Below are 12,626 nucleotides of genomic sequence, written 5' to 3' on the forward strand. Positions count from 1 at the left end.
CTCAGAGGATTGTCACTCTCAGACTTCTAATGAGGAGAAATGCAAACTAGGCATCCCAAAGGAGGATGACAATGCAGCGGAGACGGGTGGCCAGACAGCAAATTGTGGCAGATGAAGTCTCCACCAAAAAAGGGGAGATTGCGCCCATGTGTACTTTTGACAGCTTCTCCTTATGAGTAGACTGCAGGAATGGAGTTTGGTGGTGGTGGTATTTTTTTGTAGTCAACTTGTGAGATGAACAACTGGGAATTAAGGGATTTCAATCAAGATCACAACTGTAATATAGCATACATAGACAAAAAATTTGCTGAGAATTAGAAAGGACTAAATATTACAATTAAACGGGAAGAACACTGAAATTTGATTTAAATTTAAAATAATTTAACTTTGGACAGATTGAAGAATATTTGTAAACCATGAACTAAATAATTTTAAGAATGCAGTGTTCCAATATCTCAGGGGCTGCCATAAAAAAGAGGGAGTCAAGCTCTCTCCAAAGCACCTGAGGGCAGGACAAGAAGCAATGGGTGGGAACTAATCAAGGAGAGAAGCAACTTAGAACTAAGGAGAAATTTCCTGACAGTTAAAACAATTAAAAAGTGGAACAACTTTCCTCCAGAAGTTGTGAATGCTCCAACACTGTACGTTTTTAAGAAGATGTTGGATAACCATTTGTCTGAAGTGGTGTAGGGTTTCCTGCCTAAGCAGAGGGTTGGACTAGAAGACCTCTAAGGTCCCTTCCAACTCTGTTATTCTATAAGTCCGGGTTCCCCAATTATTTCTAAGCTGGGGAACATCTTTCTTGTGCCAACATGTGTGAAAGAATTATAGGTAGGTTGTGTTTACAAGTTGTTATGGAAGAGGAGCAAGTTCTACCAGACAAGACTGAGACTGATTTGAAAGTGGATTTTAAAATGACAGTCTACAAGAATAATGTCTTATTAATTAAAAGGGATATATAAATAACAAATCAAAAGAGTGATTTGGATAATTATTCTACATTGGATTTACAAAAATGACCAGTTAAAGTTTTCAAAGATTTTATGATAAGAGAAAAAGAAAAAGAAAAGAAATCAAGTTCTAGGACATTATTTAAAGAGTTTAAAGATTAATATTATTAATGTAAAGGGAATATAAGGTACCTTTATTTATCTATTTAAAGCTATTTATCACAGTTAAAATAGATATGACGTTATCTCTGGTAACTCTTAACGGAGTTTTGCTGACCAAGACTGAACATCCAGGCTTTAAGGATTTGTTTATAAATAAGAGATGAAATATGGGAAGAAGAGATAATTTGTTGTATTTAAAGATAAGGTGATAAATTACTCAAATTGTTTATCCTTGCTGTGATGGAGGGAGAAGTTATTTCTTTATTATTATTATTTTTGCTATACTTTTTTTCTTTTTTTCTGCACTTTTTATTTATTCTTTTTACTCTTAATTTTTTTTAGTTTGTATTACTTTTTATATTTTTAATTGTAAAATTATTATTTAAAACAGGATTGTCACTCTCAGAACTATAGATCTTATAGTGTCAGTGAGACAAAGTCAACTTTATTTCTACTAGATTCTTTAGTAAGAGATGGAACATGTCTTACTAACACCTGCTAAGATCTGAAACCCTGCTAGTGGTAAAGTACTTGGGCAACACAAAAATAACGACCTACTTTAGAGGGCTTTTTGGGGGGGGCACTTATACCTCCCTATAGTGTAAGCTTCCTAAAAATCCAAAAACCAAAATGAACACAAATGAACAACGAAAACTATAAAATGAAACTATGAGAAAGATCTGCCCCCATGCCATCCCATTTGCTAAAAAGTGGTGTAGTAAACTGAACTACGGGAGCCTACAAACTAATCCAGCAAGATTTAGGCTTTTATGCTGCACATCATAAGGCTGACCACAATAAGCTGGAGCCACAAATTGATAATATTTGCTTTTCTTTCCAAATCCAATGAAGCCCAGGAGCCTTGGCACCGTATTGTAATGCATTGGATAAGAGCAACTTTCTTTCCTTGGCGTTGTGCTACCTTATGTGGCTTTGTTTACACAAATACAATCAAGGATTTTATCTCCAGCATGCTTTTTTTTCCACTGCCGAAATTCTACTTGTAGCCCAGTAGTGTCCAATCTCCCCCAAACACCTCCTGCCTGAGGCCAATATAACTATCGTTTACACATGTGGCGCTAAATCCCTGCGGCAACCCACTGAAAACTAGGCCTCAGCCCTGAAATTTTCACTGCGGGGATTTCTCTTTTTCTTATACTGAGGCAATTAAGGTTTTGTGGAAGTCCACAAAGAGGGTAGAATGATGTGCTAGAAAGAACTGATTAAATTATTAAGCAACCTGCTTTCACAAGACAAAGTGTGGTGCAAAATAAAGCCACAAACTTTAGTAAAATCCACATCCGAACTTAAGATGTACATCATGCGTTCTTTCTAGGAGACAGACAGTATAAAACATATTGAATATTAATGCAGCTTTGATGATGTTAGCACTGATGGTGTTACCTAGTTTGGTACTGAAATGTTAGCAAGGAAACAACCAAGCTAAGAGAGAATCAAGGACCCCACAGTGTAGAATATATTTAAATAAAATATATTTCAGCTACATACCATTGTTGTTCTTGCATTGGGCATACAACACACGGTTTCCTTGTCCACATATTCCATTATAAGGGAAACAGTTTCCTTCTGAAATGCTCCAGCCATAACACATTGGATTGTCACACGGAATAGCCTCTATCAAATGTGGGCAGTTCTCAGAATTACCAATGGAATCCACAACAATATATCTGTGCCTCATTTTGAAACCTAAGAGGAGAGGAGGGGGGGGGAGGCAAATAGCTAAAATCAGAGGGAAGAAACAATACTGAATAACTTCCAACTATCAACCCATCTTGAAGATGAACAAATACAATAGAGGTAAGAAACACATTTTCTCAGAGTTCTAGCTCATTGTTTTGGGCTAGACAGCTCTGCTAACTTTTAAGCTGCCTTGCATATTTACAATGAAATGACAAGAAGGTGCTATTAAAAATCTCTCGGGTTACATCACATGTCGTAAAGAAGATCAAATCATGCTTGTGCACTTTAGAGAAGAAGACTGATTATGTATTTTTCCCACTTTCCAATTCTTCCTCGCTCTTTCTGATGCAGGAAATTACACATTAGCATGTGCCACATTTGTATTGAGGGAATGTGGGAAGAAGGATAGACTTGCCGGTGAACATGACTGCTTCTCCATTATGTCTACATATTTGCATTGTTATGAAAAAGACTATTTAACTTGCTGAATAACAAACTATACATAATAGAACTCTTTTCATATAATATTCAATTCCTGGGGAAATGTGTGGCTGAACAATCTTACTCCCACTTATAACTTTACTGGTTTCTTTATGCAAACATATACCATTGGTATATCAGAGTAGCGGCAGAGTTGATGTTTAAAGAAATCCATTTTTAAAAAAATAAATCCACATTTGTTAAATAGGTGGAAGGGAGCTTATGTGCATGAATTCTTCAATAATCACATGCAAATCACAATTTGGCATAAAGCACATTAGCTTTGTTACCAAACTAGGTAACATGATCAGTGCTAGAGGATAGCGGAGTTCTCCCCTAGCACTGATAATGTTACCGAGCTGGATAATGAAATGTCTGCAAGAAAACCACCAAGCTCAGAGAGCACCAAGGCCCCCACAGTTCAACTCTGAAGTACAAATATTCTGTTCTGTCAGTACATTAGTTTTAATCAGAAACTCATTCTCATATGTTTTCTGGACTCATTTCATGACTTTGGGGTCCCCATGCTTTAGTAGACCTTTGAGGCAGTGGTGTCTAAAGAAAAAGGTCAAAGCAGGTAAGATTCAGGTGAACACAGCAATATGAACTACCACCCCTTTGGTATTGCATCAAAATTGCATACCTTCGAAAGGAATGGGACTTGCAATCTGATGCCATATCCACCCTCTCGTCCACTTTGACACACACACTCAAGACACTCCTAATCCTAATTTTTAAATAGCAGAGCTATACAGAAAGTAGAGGGGACTGGGTAGTTAGTAAGTGCAAACTCGGACTGCTTTCTTATGAAACAAAAAATAGGGTAAGTTAAACACCCAAGTAGGACTAAATTTAATCATGGATTATGATTCTGATTTGCAAAATAACTATGGTTTGCTAAAAACTAAGACACATGGTAAAGAAGCACACTTTATAAAGGGAATAAAAAGTCAAACGTATCAGGGGAAACTGAAAGGAAGTATTATCCAGTACATCTGCAGAGCATCAGGTTGAAGAAATACCCTACATCCATGATGGTGAACCTATGGCACGTGTGCCAGAGGTGGCACGCAGTGTCCTCTCTGTGGCCATGCATGCGCGTGCACCTCCCACCAACCAGCTGGTCTTTGGGTCTCTGCCTTGCTTGCACTGGAAGCGGGGTGTGTGCAGGGGGCCGTGCACACGTGTGGGGAAGCGGGGTACATGCGGTGAGGCTGCACACACATGCATGGGGGTGGGGTGCATGGGGGAGGGGCCATGTGTGCATTGCAGTTTGGGGGTTCAGGTGCATGCGCAGTCACACATGCACACATGCACTTTGGACACTCAGTGCAGAAAAGGTTAGCCATCACTGCCCTACATTATGTTGAAACTTATATTCAAATTCACCTTTTCTTCCTTGAATTTCTTGGCAGTCTTCATGAACGCAAGGGCCCCATGCTGACCAGGAAGAAACCACGCAATCAGGAGGACACGGAATGCTACACAGTTGAGAAGCAGGAGGAACAGGAGAAAGGCAAAGTGTCTTTTCCGCCGGTCTAGTCACTTAAGAGGGGGGAAAAAAACATAAATGGAAAAAGAAATTGTGTAGCTTATTCCTTTAAATCACTGTGTGTTTCCGAATTCAAATGCATTACTATGGGCATATACTCAGCACAGCAACCAAAGGTACACTTGAGTTCAAGCTAACAATAGTCTAATAATCAGAAGAAATGAAATTTCTCACATTATACTTAAGTTATCTACTTTAATTACTCGGTTGGTTTTTTTTAAAAAAAATATTCTGATCAGGATCACAGTACCTACTCTTATGAAGAAATTATTTTATTAGATCCACAGTTCAGGACACCATTCATCACAATTCTTTCCCATGAACCTGCCTGTAATCTTGACCTCTTGTCTCATTGTTTTCCTTTTTGATATATTACTGTCTTGATTACAAGTGTTGCTGTTCCATCTCTGCCAGCCTTCACCATGGAGCTCTCTTATTTCCTCAGAAGATACCACTAGAATATCTGTAGGATTCTTCCTTGCTGACATCCTCTACATCTCTATCCAAGCATCCCCATGCACTAATACCCTTAAGCCAATAAGCATGTCACTGCATGCACATCTAAAACAATCATATCTTCTTTCTGAGTTTCCTCACGGTCTACTGCACTGCCACATGATGATGCCAGGATATAAATGAATGACTAACCAGAATTTTAGGGTGGGGGGAAGGATGTTTGTTTTATGAACAGGAAGGAAAATGGGGCTCAAGGGTTCAAGGGAATAGTTGAAGAACTGTCTAAACAACAAGCAAGTAAAGGCTATTTTACCTTTAAGTCAAGCACTCTTGTGTACACATGGTAGTACAAAGGATATACATTCTCTTTGTATAATTTTAACTCAGGTTTGACTTATCCTGGTGGGAGAGATAAATATCTTATGCTCTATTTTTTATTCTATGTGTTCCTGCTAGCAAACCAAGCATGCACATGATGTATATCCTCATGCAGAGAAGCATGAAATGCAGAAAGGTTGAGAAAAAGGTATTTTAAGGGTTTTGCAACCAAATTGCCATAACAATTGACTATGTGTCAGATTGGTCTAACAAGTGGCAACTTCAAATCTCAACCAATAAATGCCCTGTCTTGCACATTGGCAAAAATATCAAAACATAAAATACAAATTAGATGGACATGACCTTGTAGATGACCGTCACTCTGTCAAGGACCTTGGAGTACTCATTTCTAAAGATCTAAGTGCCAGAGCCCACTGTAACAACATTGCCAAAAAGGCACTAAGAGTTGTTAACCTAATCTTGCATAGCTTCTTCTCTGGTAATATTGTACTACTAACTAGAGCATACAAATCATTTGCTAGACCAATTCTTGAATATATCTCATCTGTCTGGAACCCGCACTGCATATCGGACATAAATACAATCGAAAGATTTCTCCATTCCTCTACCCATAATAAAATACCTTATGCCATCAGACTTTTGGGCTTAGAACTACACCGACTTCAGTCTGACCTAAGCATAATACATAAAATTATCTTCCACAATGTCCTACCTGTCAATGACTACTGCAGCATCAACCATAACAATACAAAAGCAAATAACAGATATAAACTCAAGGTAAACTGCTCCAAACTCGATTGCAGAAAATATGATGTCAGTAACAGAGTGGTCAATGCCTAGAATGCACTACCTGACTCTGTAGTTTCTTCCCCAAACCCCCAAAAATTTAAACTTAATCTGTCTACTGTTGACCTCACCCCATTCCTAAGAGGTCTGTAAAGGGCGTGCATAAGTGCCTACCATCCCTGTCCTAATATTCCTTTTTACTTACTCTTTTCATGTATCCAAATTATGTTTATACTTTTACCTGTTATCTTATATATGATTGACAAAATATAATAAATAAATAAAACCTTGTTTCATGATGAGATAATATTTAATTCAAAATTAACAGTGGTACTTGGATACAAAGATTACTTTTATTAGTACTTATTTCCAAAACAACATTGCCTCTGACATATTCATTTAGGGATTGTAAAAGCTGGCATGAATCCAATTGACTTTACATTCTGAATATTCTAGTCCTTTTCTTACAGGTTCAAAAAAGAATCATATAGCAGAAAAGGGTAAGATAAATATTATCTTGCTTGTTTTAGCCATCAAGCTATTCCCTTTCAACGAGGTTCATGTATTTCTTAATATGCCCTTCAGCATTGTTCTTTGCAAAACAATTTATCATTCTGGTAATTTACTGGCAAAGAAGCAAATCAGTCTCACTGCATTTTTTTTTTCATCTCAAACAGATTCTGTTTCAGCAACACGAAAACAATATTAGCCATGTTGCTAAGTACTCTCGCTTGTTTAGATATAGTTTTGAAATGCCCATTGGCAACAATCTATTTACTCTAGAGTACACCAACAATAAATATAGTAAGTCGCATTAATGGTAAGACTAAGAAAAATAGGTAATTTTTTTCACCAAAATAGAAAAGTTGTAGAAATCAGAAAAATAGAATGCAACAGGCTGCAGTAATGACTCTGCTAGTTTAATGCTACAAAAAAGAACCTTCATAGTGGAAGATAGATAGATATCAAGCAGGCAGCAATATTAGCAATTAGCCTGAAACAGAAGTTATAATACTTGCAAAAGTATTATTATCATTTCAGCCGCATAGCGTGAAATACAACTTATTTAAAATAGGTTAACCACAGTTGATGTAAAAAACATAAATAATGGTATGGAAAATCCTATTACAGTATTATTCTCTCTTTTTCTCCCTTAAAGGCCACTGAAGACTCCATAATGGTAACTACAGCCAGTTCTTTTGGATTATTATCACTAACTTCAGATCGTTATTTCCATATAGAGGAAAAGTGAACTTGATGTGCTCACAACCCTGAAAAAAATCCTTCATAAATGGGAAAGTACAAGAGACACATTTATTCCCTAAGTTTAACTAAGATATGGTCCTGTTTAATGTTCCAAATATTTCCAGCTCAAGGAATCTGGTGCTTATAGCTATTATTTCTGAAGAAAAGCCATCCCTGAAAGTTCAATACACAAAATAACCTTGTGTGTCCAACCTGAGGAACAACAATACAAAGCTTTCTTTGCCGGATGGATTTTTTAAAAAAATACTATTTCTAAACAGTTTTTTTTTAAAAATCACATTTAAATTAAGAGATAATAATTGCATATCCTAAGACATATGGTGCAGAACTGTGGGGGTCTATCAAAACAAAATCAAGCACACTTTCAAAGATTTCTTCTGGCACCAACAGGAATTCATCTGCAGCAGCAGTCAGAGCTGAAGCAAGGCCCCCCTTACACCATTACAGTAATTAAACTCTTCAACTACTGTTGGAGGTCAAGTCTTCAAATGGAATCTGACAGGCTACCATAAATGTGTCTTGAAGAACAGATTGGCATTCTAAAACTCACCATAACAGGCGTGGGGAACAATGGCCCTTTTATGACTTGTGGACTTCAACTGCTGACTCAGGAATTCTGGGAGTTGAAGTCCAGAAGTCACAAATGGGCCATAATTTCCCACCTCTCATATAGATGAACAAAATCATCGAACTGCTTGGCTCAGATAGATTTCAGGCCAAGGCAATATTCAAAGAGATTTGAACACTAATGCTCAAACCAACTGTGAGTCACTTACAAACATCATGTGGTTGAAATGCGGGTTATGAGTAAAAAGTCTTATTAAATAAAAAAAAAAACCTGACAATGAATCTGACTCAGAATCTGACTCGATGAGTGCTATGATTCAATATGCACAATTCCACCAAGTGCCACTTTCCGACAAAATCTATATTTGTGAAGTACCAGAAATAGAAGTCACAAATGTCCTATTCAGCTACCAATTATATGCCCCAGCAAGAGTTCAGAATTTACAGACATTATTTGACAGAACTACAAAAGGGGACCATAATAAAATACAAACTTATTTTCTTCAAGGCAATAGCATAGTCCATGTATTATCTTTACAGGTTCAGTTTAGTCTGAACATCACAGTATTAATAATATCCAGTCAAGACAATTGTACTCAAATAATATAATGTGCTACTTTTGTTTATATTAGTATAATAAAATAATATAAAAAGGAATAAAGATATGTTTAAAAAATCTACAGAATCCTTACTATGGGTCAATAGTAAATTGGATTAAATTGGCACAAAGTAAATTTAGTATTAAAAATTCCTACATATTATATTGATCTTAACTGTAATCCTGGGTGCTTAGAGCAACAGATATTTACGCTTACTGATAAAAAGAAAAACAAAAATAAGTAAGAAAACAAAATATGATATCCTTTGATCTCTCTCTCTCTCTCTCCCGCTATCCTTTCAATCTCCTAGAAAGAATATTACAGCTTCTTATGGTTATTTAACTTCGTATTCTCCACAGATTGAAAAATATCAGCAGGCTGAATTGAGAGCTTTCCCGAATACAACAACAAAAAACACCTTAGAATGACTTTAAAAAAATGAGAACATCAAGACAGATTGTCTTTCAGAAGGACTATTGGATCTGACTTCTCTTTAGTCAATATTAAAGTCTCAGGCAATGAATCATGATACCCACAGAAGAAAAGTCAATACATGCCTGATGTGTGCTAAAATCTTTTGAAATTATTTGTTATTTCACTTTAAGGTAAATAAAATATGAAAGTATTATACAGTCTGTTAAGTGATTCTATAAGCATGCCTTACATTGGAGGTTCACATCTCTTTATCTCTCTATATATGAAATATTTATATATTTAAAATATAAGTATGCCAGTTTATCAGTAACTGGTGAATTGCATTTTTATATATTTTTAAACTACTATAATTACTATGCTATTGTACATTTACAACATATAACAATGGCCCTAAAATTATAAGAACAAATGAGTAAACCAACTGCATATTATTTTTAATTGGAACAATTAATCTGATATCAATTTAACGGACAATTTGGAGTTTGTGGATCTGTAGAGAGGTAAAAAATTGTGGCCCAAAAAATATATATTTATTTTTCTGAAAGGCATAAATCTTTTCTAGAATAGATATGAGTTGGATGTCTTAGGCTTTAGCTATTAACTTATAAAAATTACCAAAAACAACAATCCATTAACTTAACTTTTAACAGGAAAAATAGCTCTTTTAAGTGGAGACTGAATGAGATGCTACAAAAGGAAATGGTAGTGAAGAATTGTAAAAAGAAGTTTTTTGGTTTTTTTGAGAATAATTTTAATAAAGGTAAAAGTCTAAGAACAGTTTGGGATGAAAGCAAAGTTTTTGTAAGAGAGTATTTTTATACAACAAAATAGTGAATTTAAAAAGAAAAGGAAATAGAAAGTACAAGTGAAGAAAAAAATTAAAAACACCAAGGAGCACCAAATTAAGCTTCTTGAGAGCCATTTATATTAATAGTGAGAGAGATGGAAATAAAGATGAACTACGCAAACCAAAGAAGTTTTGAATTTTCAAATATACCAGGAAATGGTTGGCATATAAATTGAGAAAAGAGAAAGAAAAAGAAGTGATACTAAAATTGGAAGAAGAATAGACTATAAAACAGAGAATGCAAATATGCAAAACATTTTTATTCAGTATTATTCTGTTTTATATAAAGGTCAAGAGCAAAGTAAGACAGAATTTCAAGTACAATGAACTGCTGATTTGTATAAAACTTTCTTGGAATAGCCTCAGCCATGGTTAACTAATCTATTACGTTAGTTAGATCAATGTGCAAAGAGAATTCAGCAACAGAGACATGACACAATACCAGGAAATAGTAAGACTTCAACAAGAAGTCTATCTGACTCAATGCTGTCCTAAGAACAGTAGTTCTAGCCATGCAAGGGACGTTGGTCTTACTGTGATACATCCTTTCTCATAGGGTGTGATGGAAGGTGCCAGGCTGGGTTATTCTAGGCTCTAGCTCTATGGACTGAGTTGAAAAACTTCTGAGGATCCGCCTCCCTGGTGATGTTCCTCAGTTTTGACAACAAAGCCGACGCGAATGGAAATCCAACTGAAAAATAGAAAAACAGGAAACACACCCCACCCACGGGAGTCGGACCAGACAGAAACAGGGTGGGGCTGGCACCCCCCATCACACCCAATGAGAAAGGACGTATCACGATAAGACCAACATCCCTTCTCCATAGTGTGGCGATGGGAGGTGCCAGGCTGGGAAATACCAAAGACTGGCCAGCACTATGGGCGGGAACTAGTCTGGGCCAACGAACCTGACCCTTCGTGGACCCTCTACGGAACCCTCCGCCCAAATGCAGCCTCTGCCAAGGCATATGAATCCAGTCTGTAGTGGCGTATAAAGGGAGATGAAGAAGTCCCTGTAGCTGCCCTACAAATCTCCTCACTGAAGCCTGAGTAGCCCAGGCTGCCGTTGTAGCTGCACTAGGTGTAGATTGGGCCGTTATCCCCTGACGTACCGGGAGAGCTTGAAGCTCATAAGCGTGTGCTATACATGACCTAAGCCAATGCCCCACTGTGGAAGGAGTCACCCTGTGGCCAAGAGTGGACAGTTGATAGGAGACAAACAGGGATTCAATATTCCGAAAGGAAGAGGTCCATGATATATAAATACGGAGAATCCGCCTAACATCCAATGTGTGCCAGGTCTGTTCCAAGGCATGCCTAGGCCCTGGGCAGAAGTCCAGCAGGACCAACTCCTGTGCTCGGTGAAACAAGGAGTTGACCTTTGGCAGAAAGGCAGGGTCCAGCCGCAGGACCACAATGTCAAGGTTCCAGAAAAACCATTGTTTTCCAGAGTTCTTTACTAGCATGAGGAAACTGGCACACGATGAGTGAAATTCCAAAACTGAATTTCCGGATTCTTTTCCCAGTTATACAAACCCCAAGAGTCCCACCCCCCTGACCCCTTTGATGGTCACATGGTCCCATGTTCTCCCAGTTCATTCGAATATCTTCTTGCCACTCTTCCTGCAGATGTGAAAACCATCCGACCTTGACCGCTTGAAGAATGTTACCATACCCCTCAGCCCCCCTTCCTCCCCTCAGAGGAAAAATGTGGCAGCGTCTGGAACCCTAAAGTCTAATATGGTTTCCAGGCCTGACAGGCGTCCCCCCTTGGAAAAGAAGCTATATCCTAGGAAAGAAAACAAAGAGTTGATAAAGAAGAGTGTCAGTGGTCCACACTTCCTTCTACCCCCTCCCTCTCCAAGAGGTTTTTAGGTTTGTCAGGAAAGTGTCGTGAAATTGTTTAATTAAATTGTCCGCATTTACTTTCCAACTTTTGACCCAAGTAGATTCAGATAATGGATATCCCTTCCAGTGGACTAAATATTGTAATTGACCTCTGTATAGTCTAGAGTCAAGGATTTTCTTGATTTCATAGTGGGTTTCACCTTGGATTATCAAGGGTGGTGGGGAGCGGCAGGTTGAGGTCTCAGACCAGACTGTCTAGCAGGTTTTAATAAGCTGGTATGGAATACCGGGTGTATTTTCCCCAACATTCGAGGGAGCTTGAGTTGGACGGTAACAGGATTAATAATTTTTACAATGGGGAAAGGACCCAAAAATTTTGGACCGAATTTTCTGCTGGGTATTCTCAACCTCAGATACTTAGTAGATAAAAAGACTTTATCTCCAATGCGAAAAGGGGGTTGAAGGGAACGGTGTCTGTCAGCTTGGGCTTTGTAATTCCGAGCTGTCACAGCTAAGGCCTTTTTTGTATTTTCCCAACCTTTTTTTAACGAATTCATCCAGTCCGTTAGGGAAACGGAAGTGGGGGGTTGCACAGGGAGTTCAGGCATTGGAACGAAGTCCATGCCGGAGGTTACTTG

At 37.7% G+C, this 12,626-nt stretch overlaps 1 protein-coding gene across 1 annotated transcript in view; it reads right to left on the reverse strand.

Moving 5' to 3' along the window:
• The window catches only part of THSD7B (thrombospondin type 1 domain containing 7B), a 376,479-nt gene that overhangs the window by 329,456 nt on the left and 34,397 nt on the right, over nucleotides 1-12,626 (reverse strand). The window contains exons 5-6 of the mRNA XM_058193966.1: nucleotides 4,683-4,838; nucleotides 2,622-2,819 (exon numbers count right to left, since the gene is read on the reverse strand). Coding sequence (XP_058049949.1) covers nucleotides 2,622-2,819; nucleotides 4,683-4,838 — 354 coding nt within the window. The remainder of the gene's footprint in view (nucleotides 1-2,621; nucleotides 2,820-4,682; nucleotides 4,839-12,626) is intronic.

This window comes from Ahaetulla prasina, chromosome 1 (genome assembly GCF_028640845.1).
Source record: "Ahaetulla prasina isolate Xishuangbanna chromosome 1, ASM2864084v1, whole genome shotgun sequence".
Taxonomy (NCBI): domain Eukaryota; kingdom Metazoa; phylum Chordata; class Lepidosauria; order Squamata; family Colubridae; genus Ahaetulla; species Ahaetulla prasina.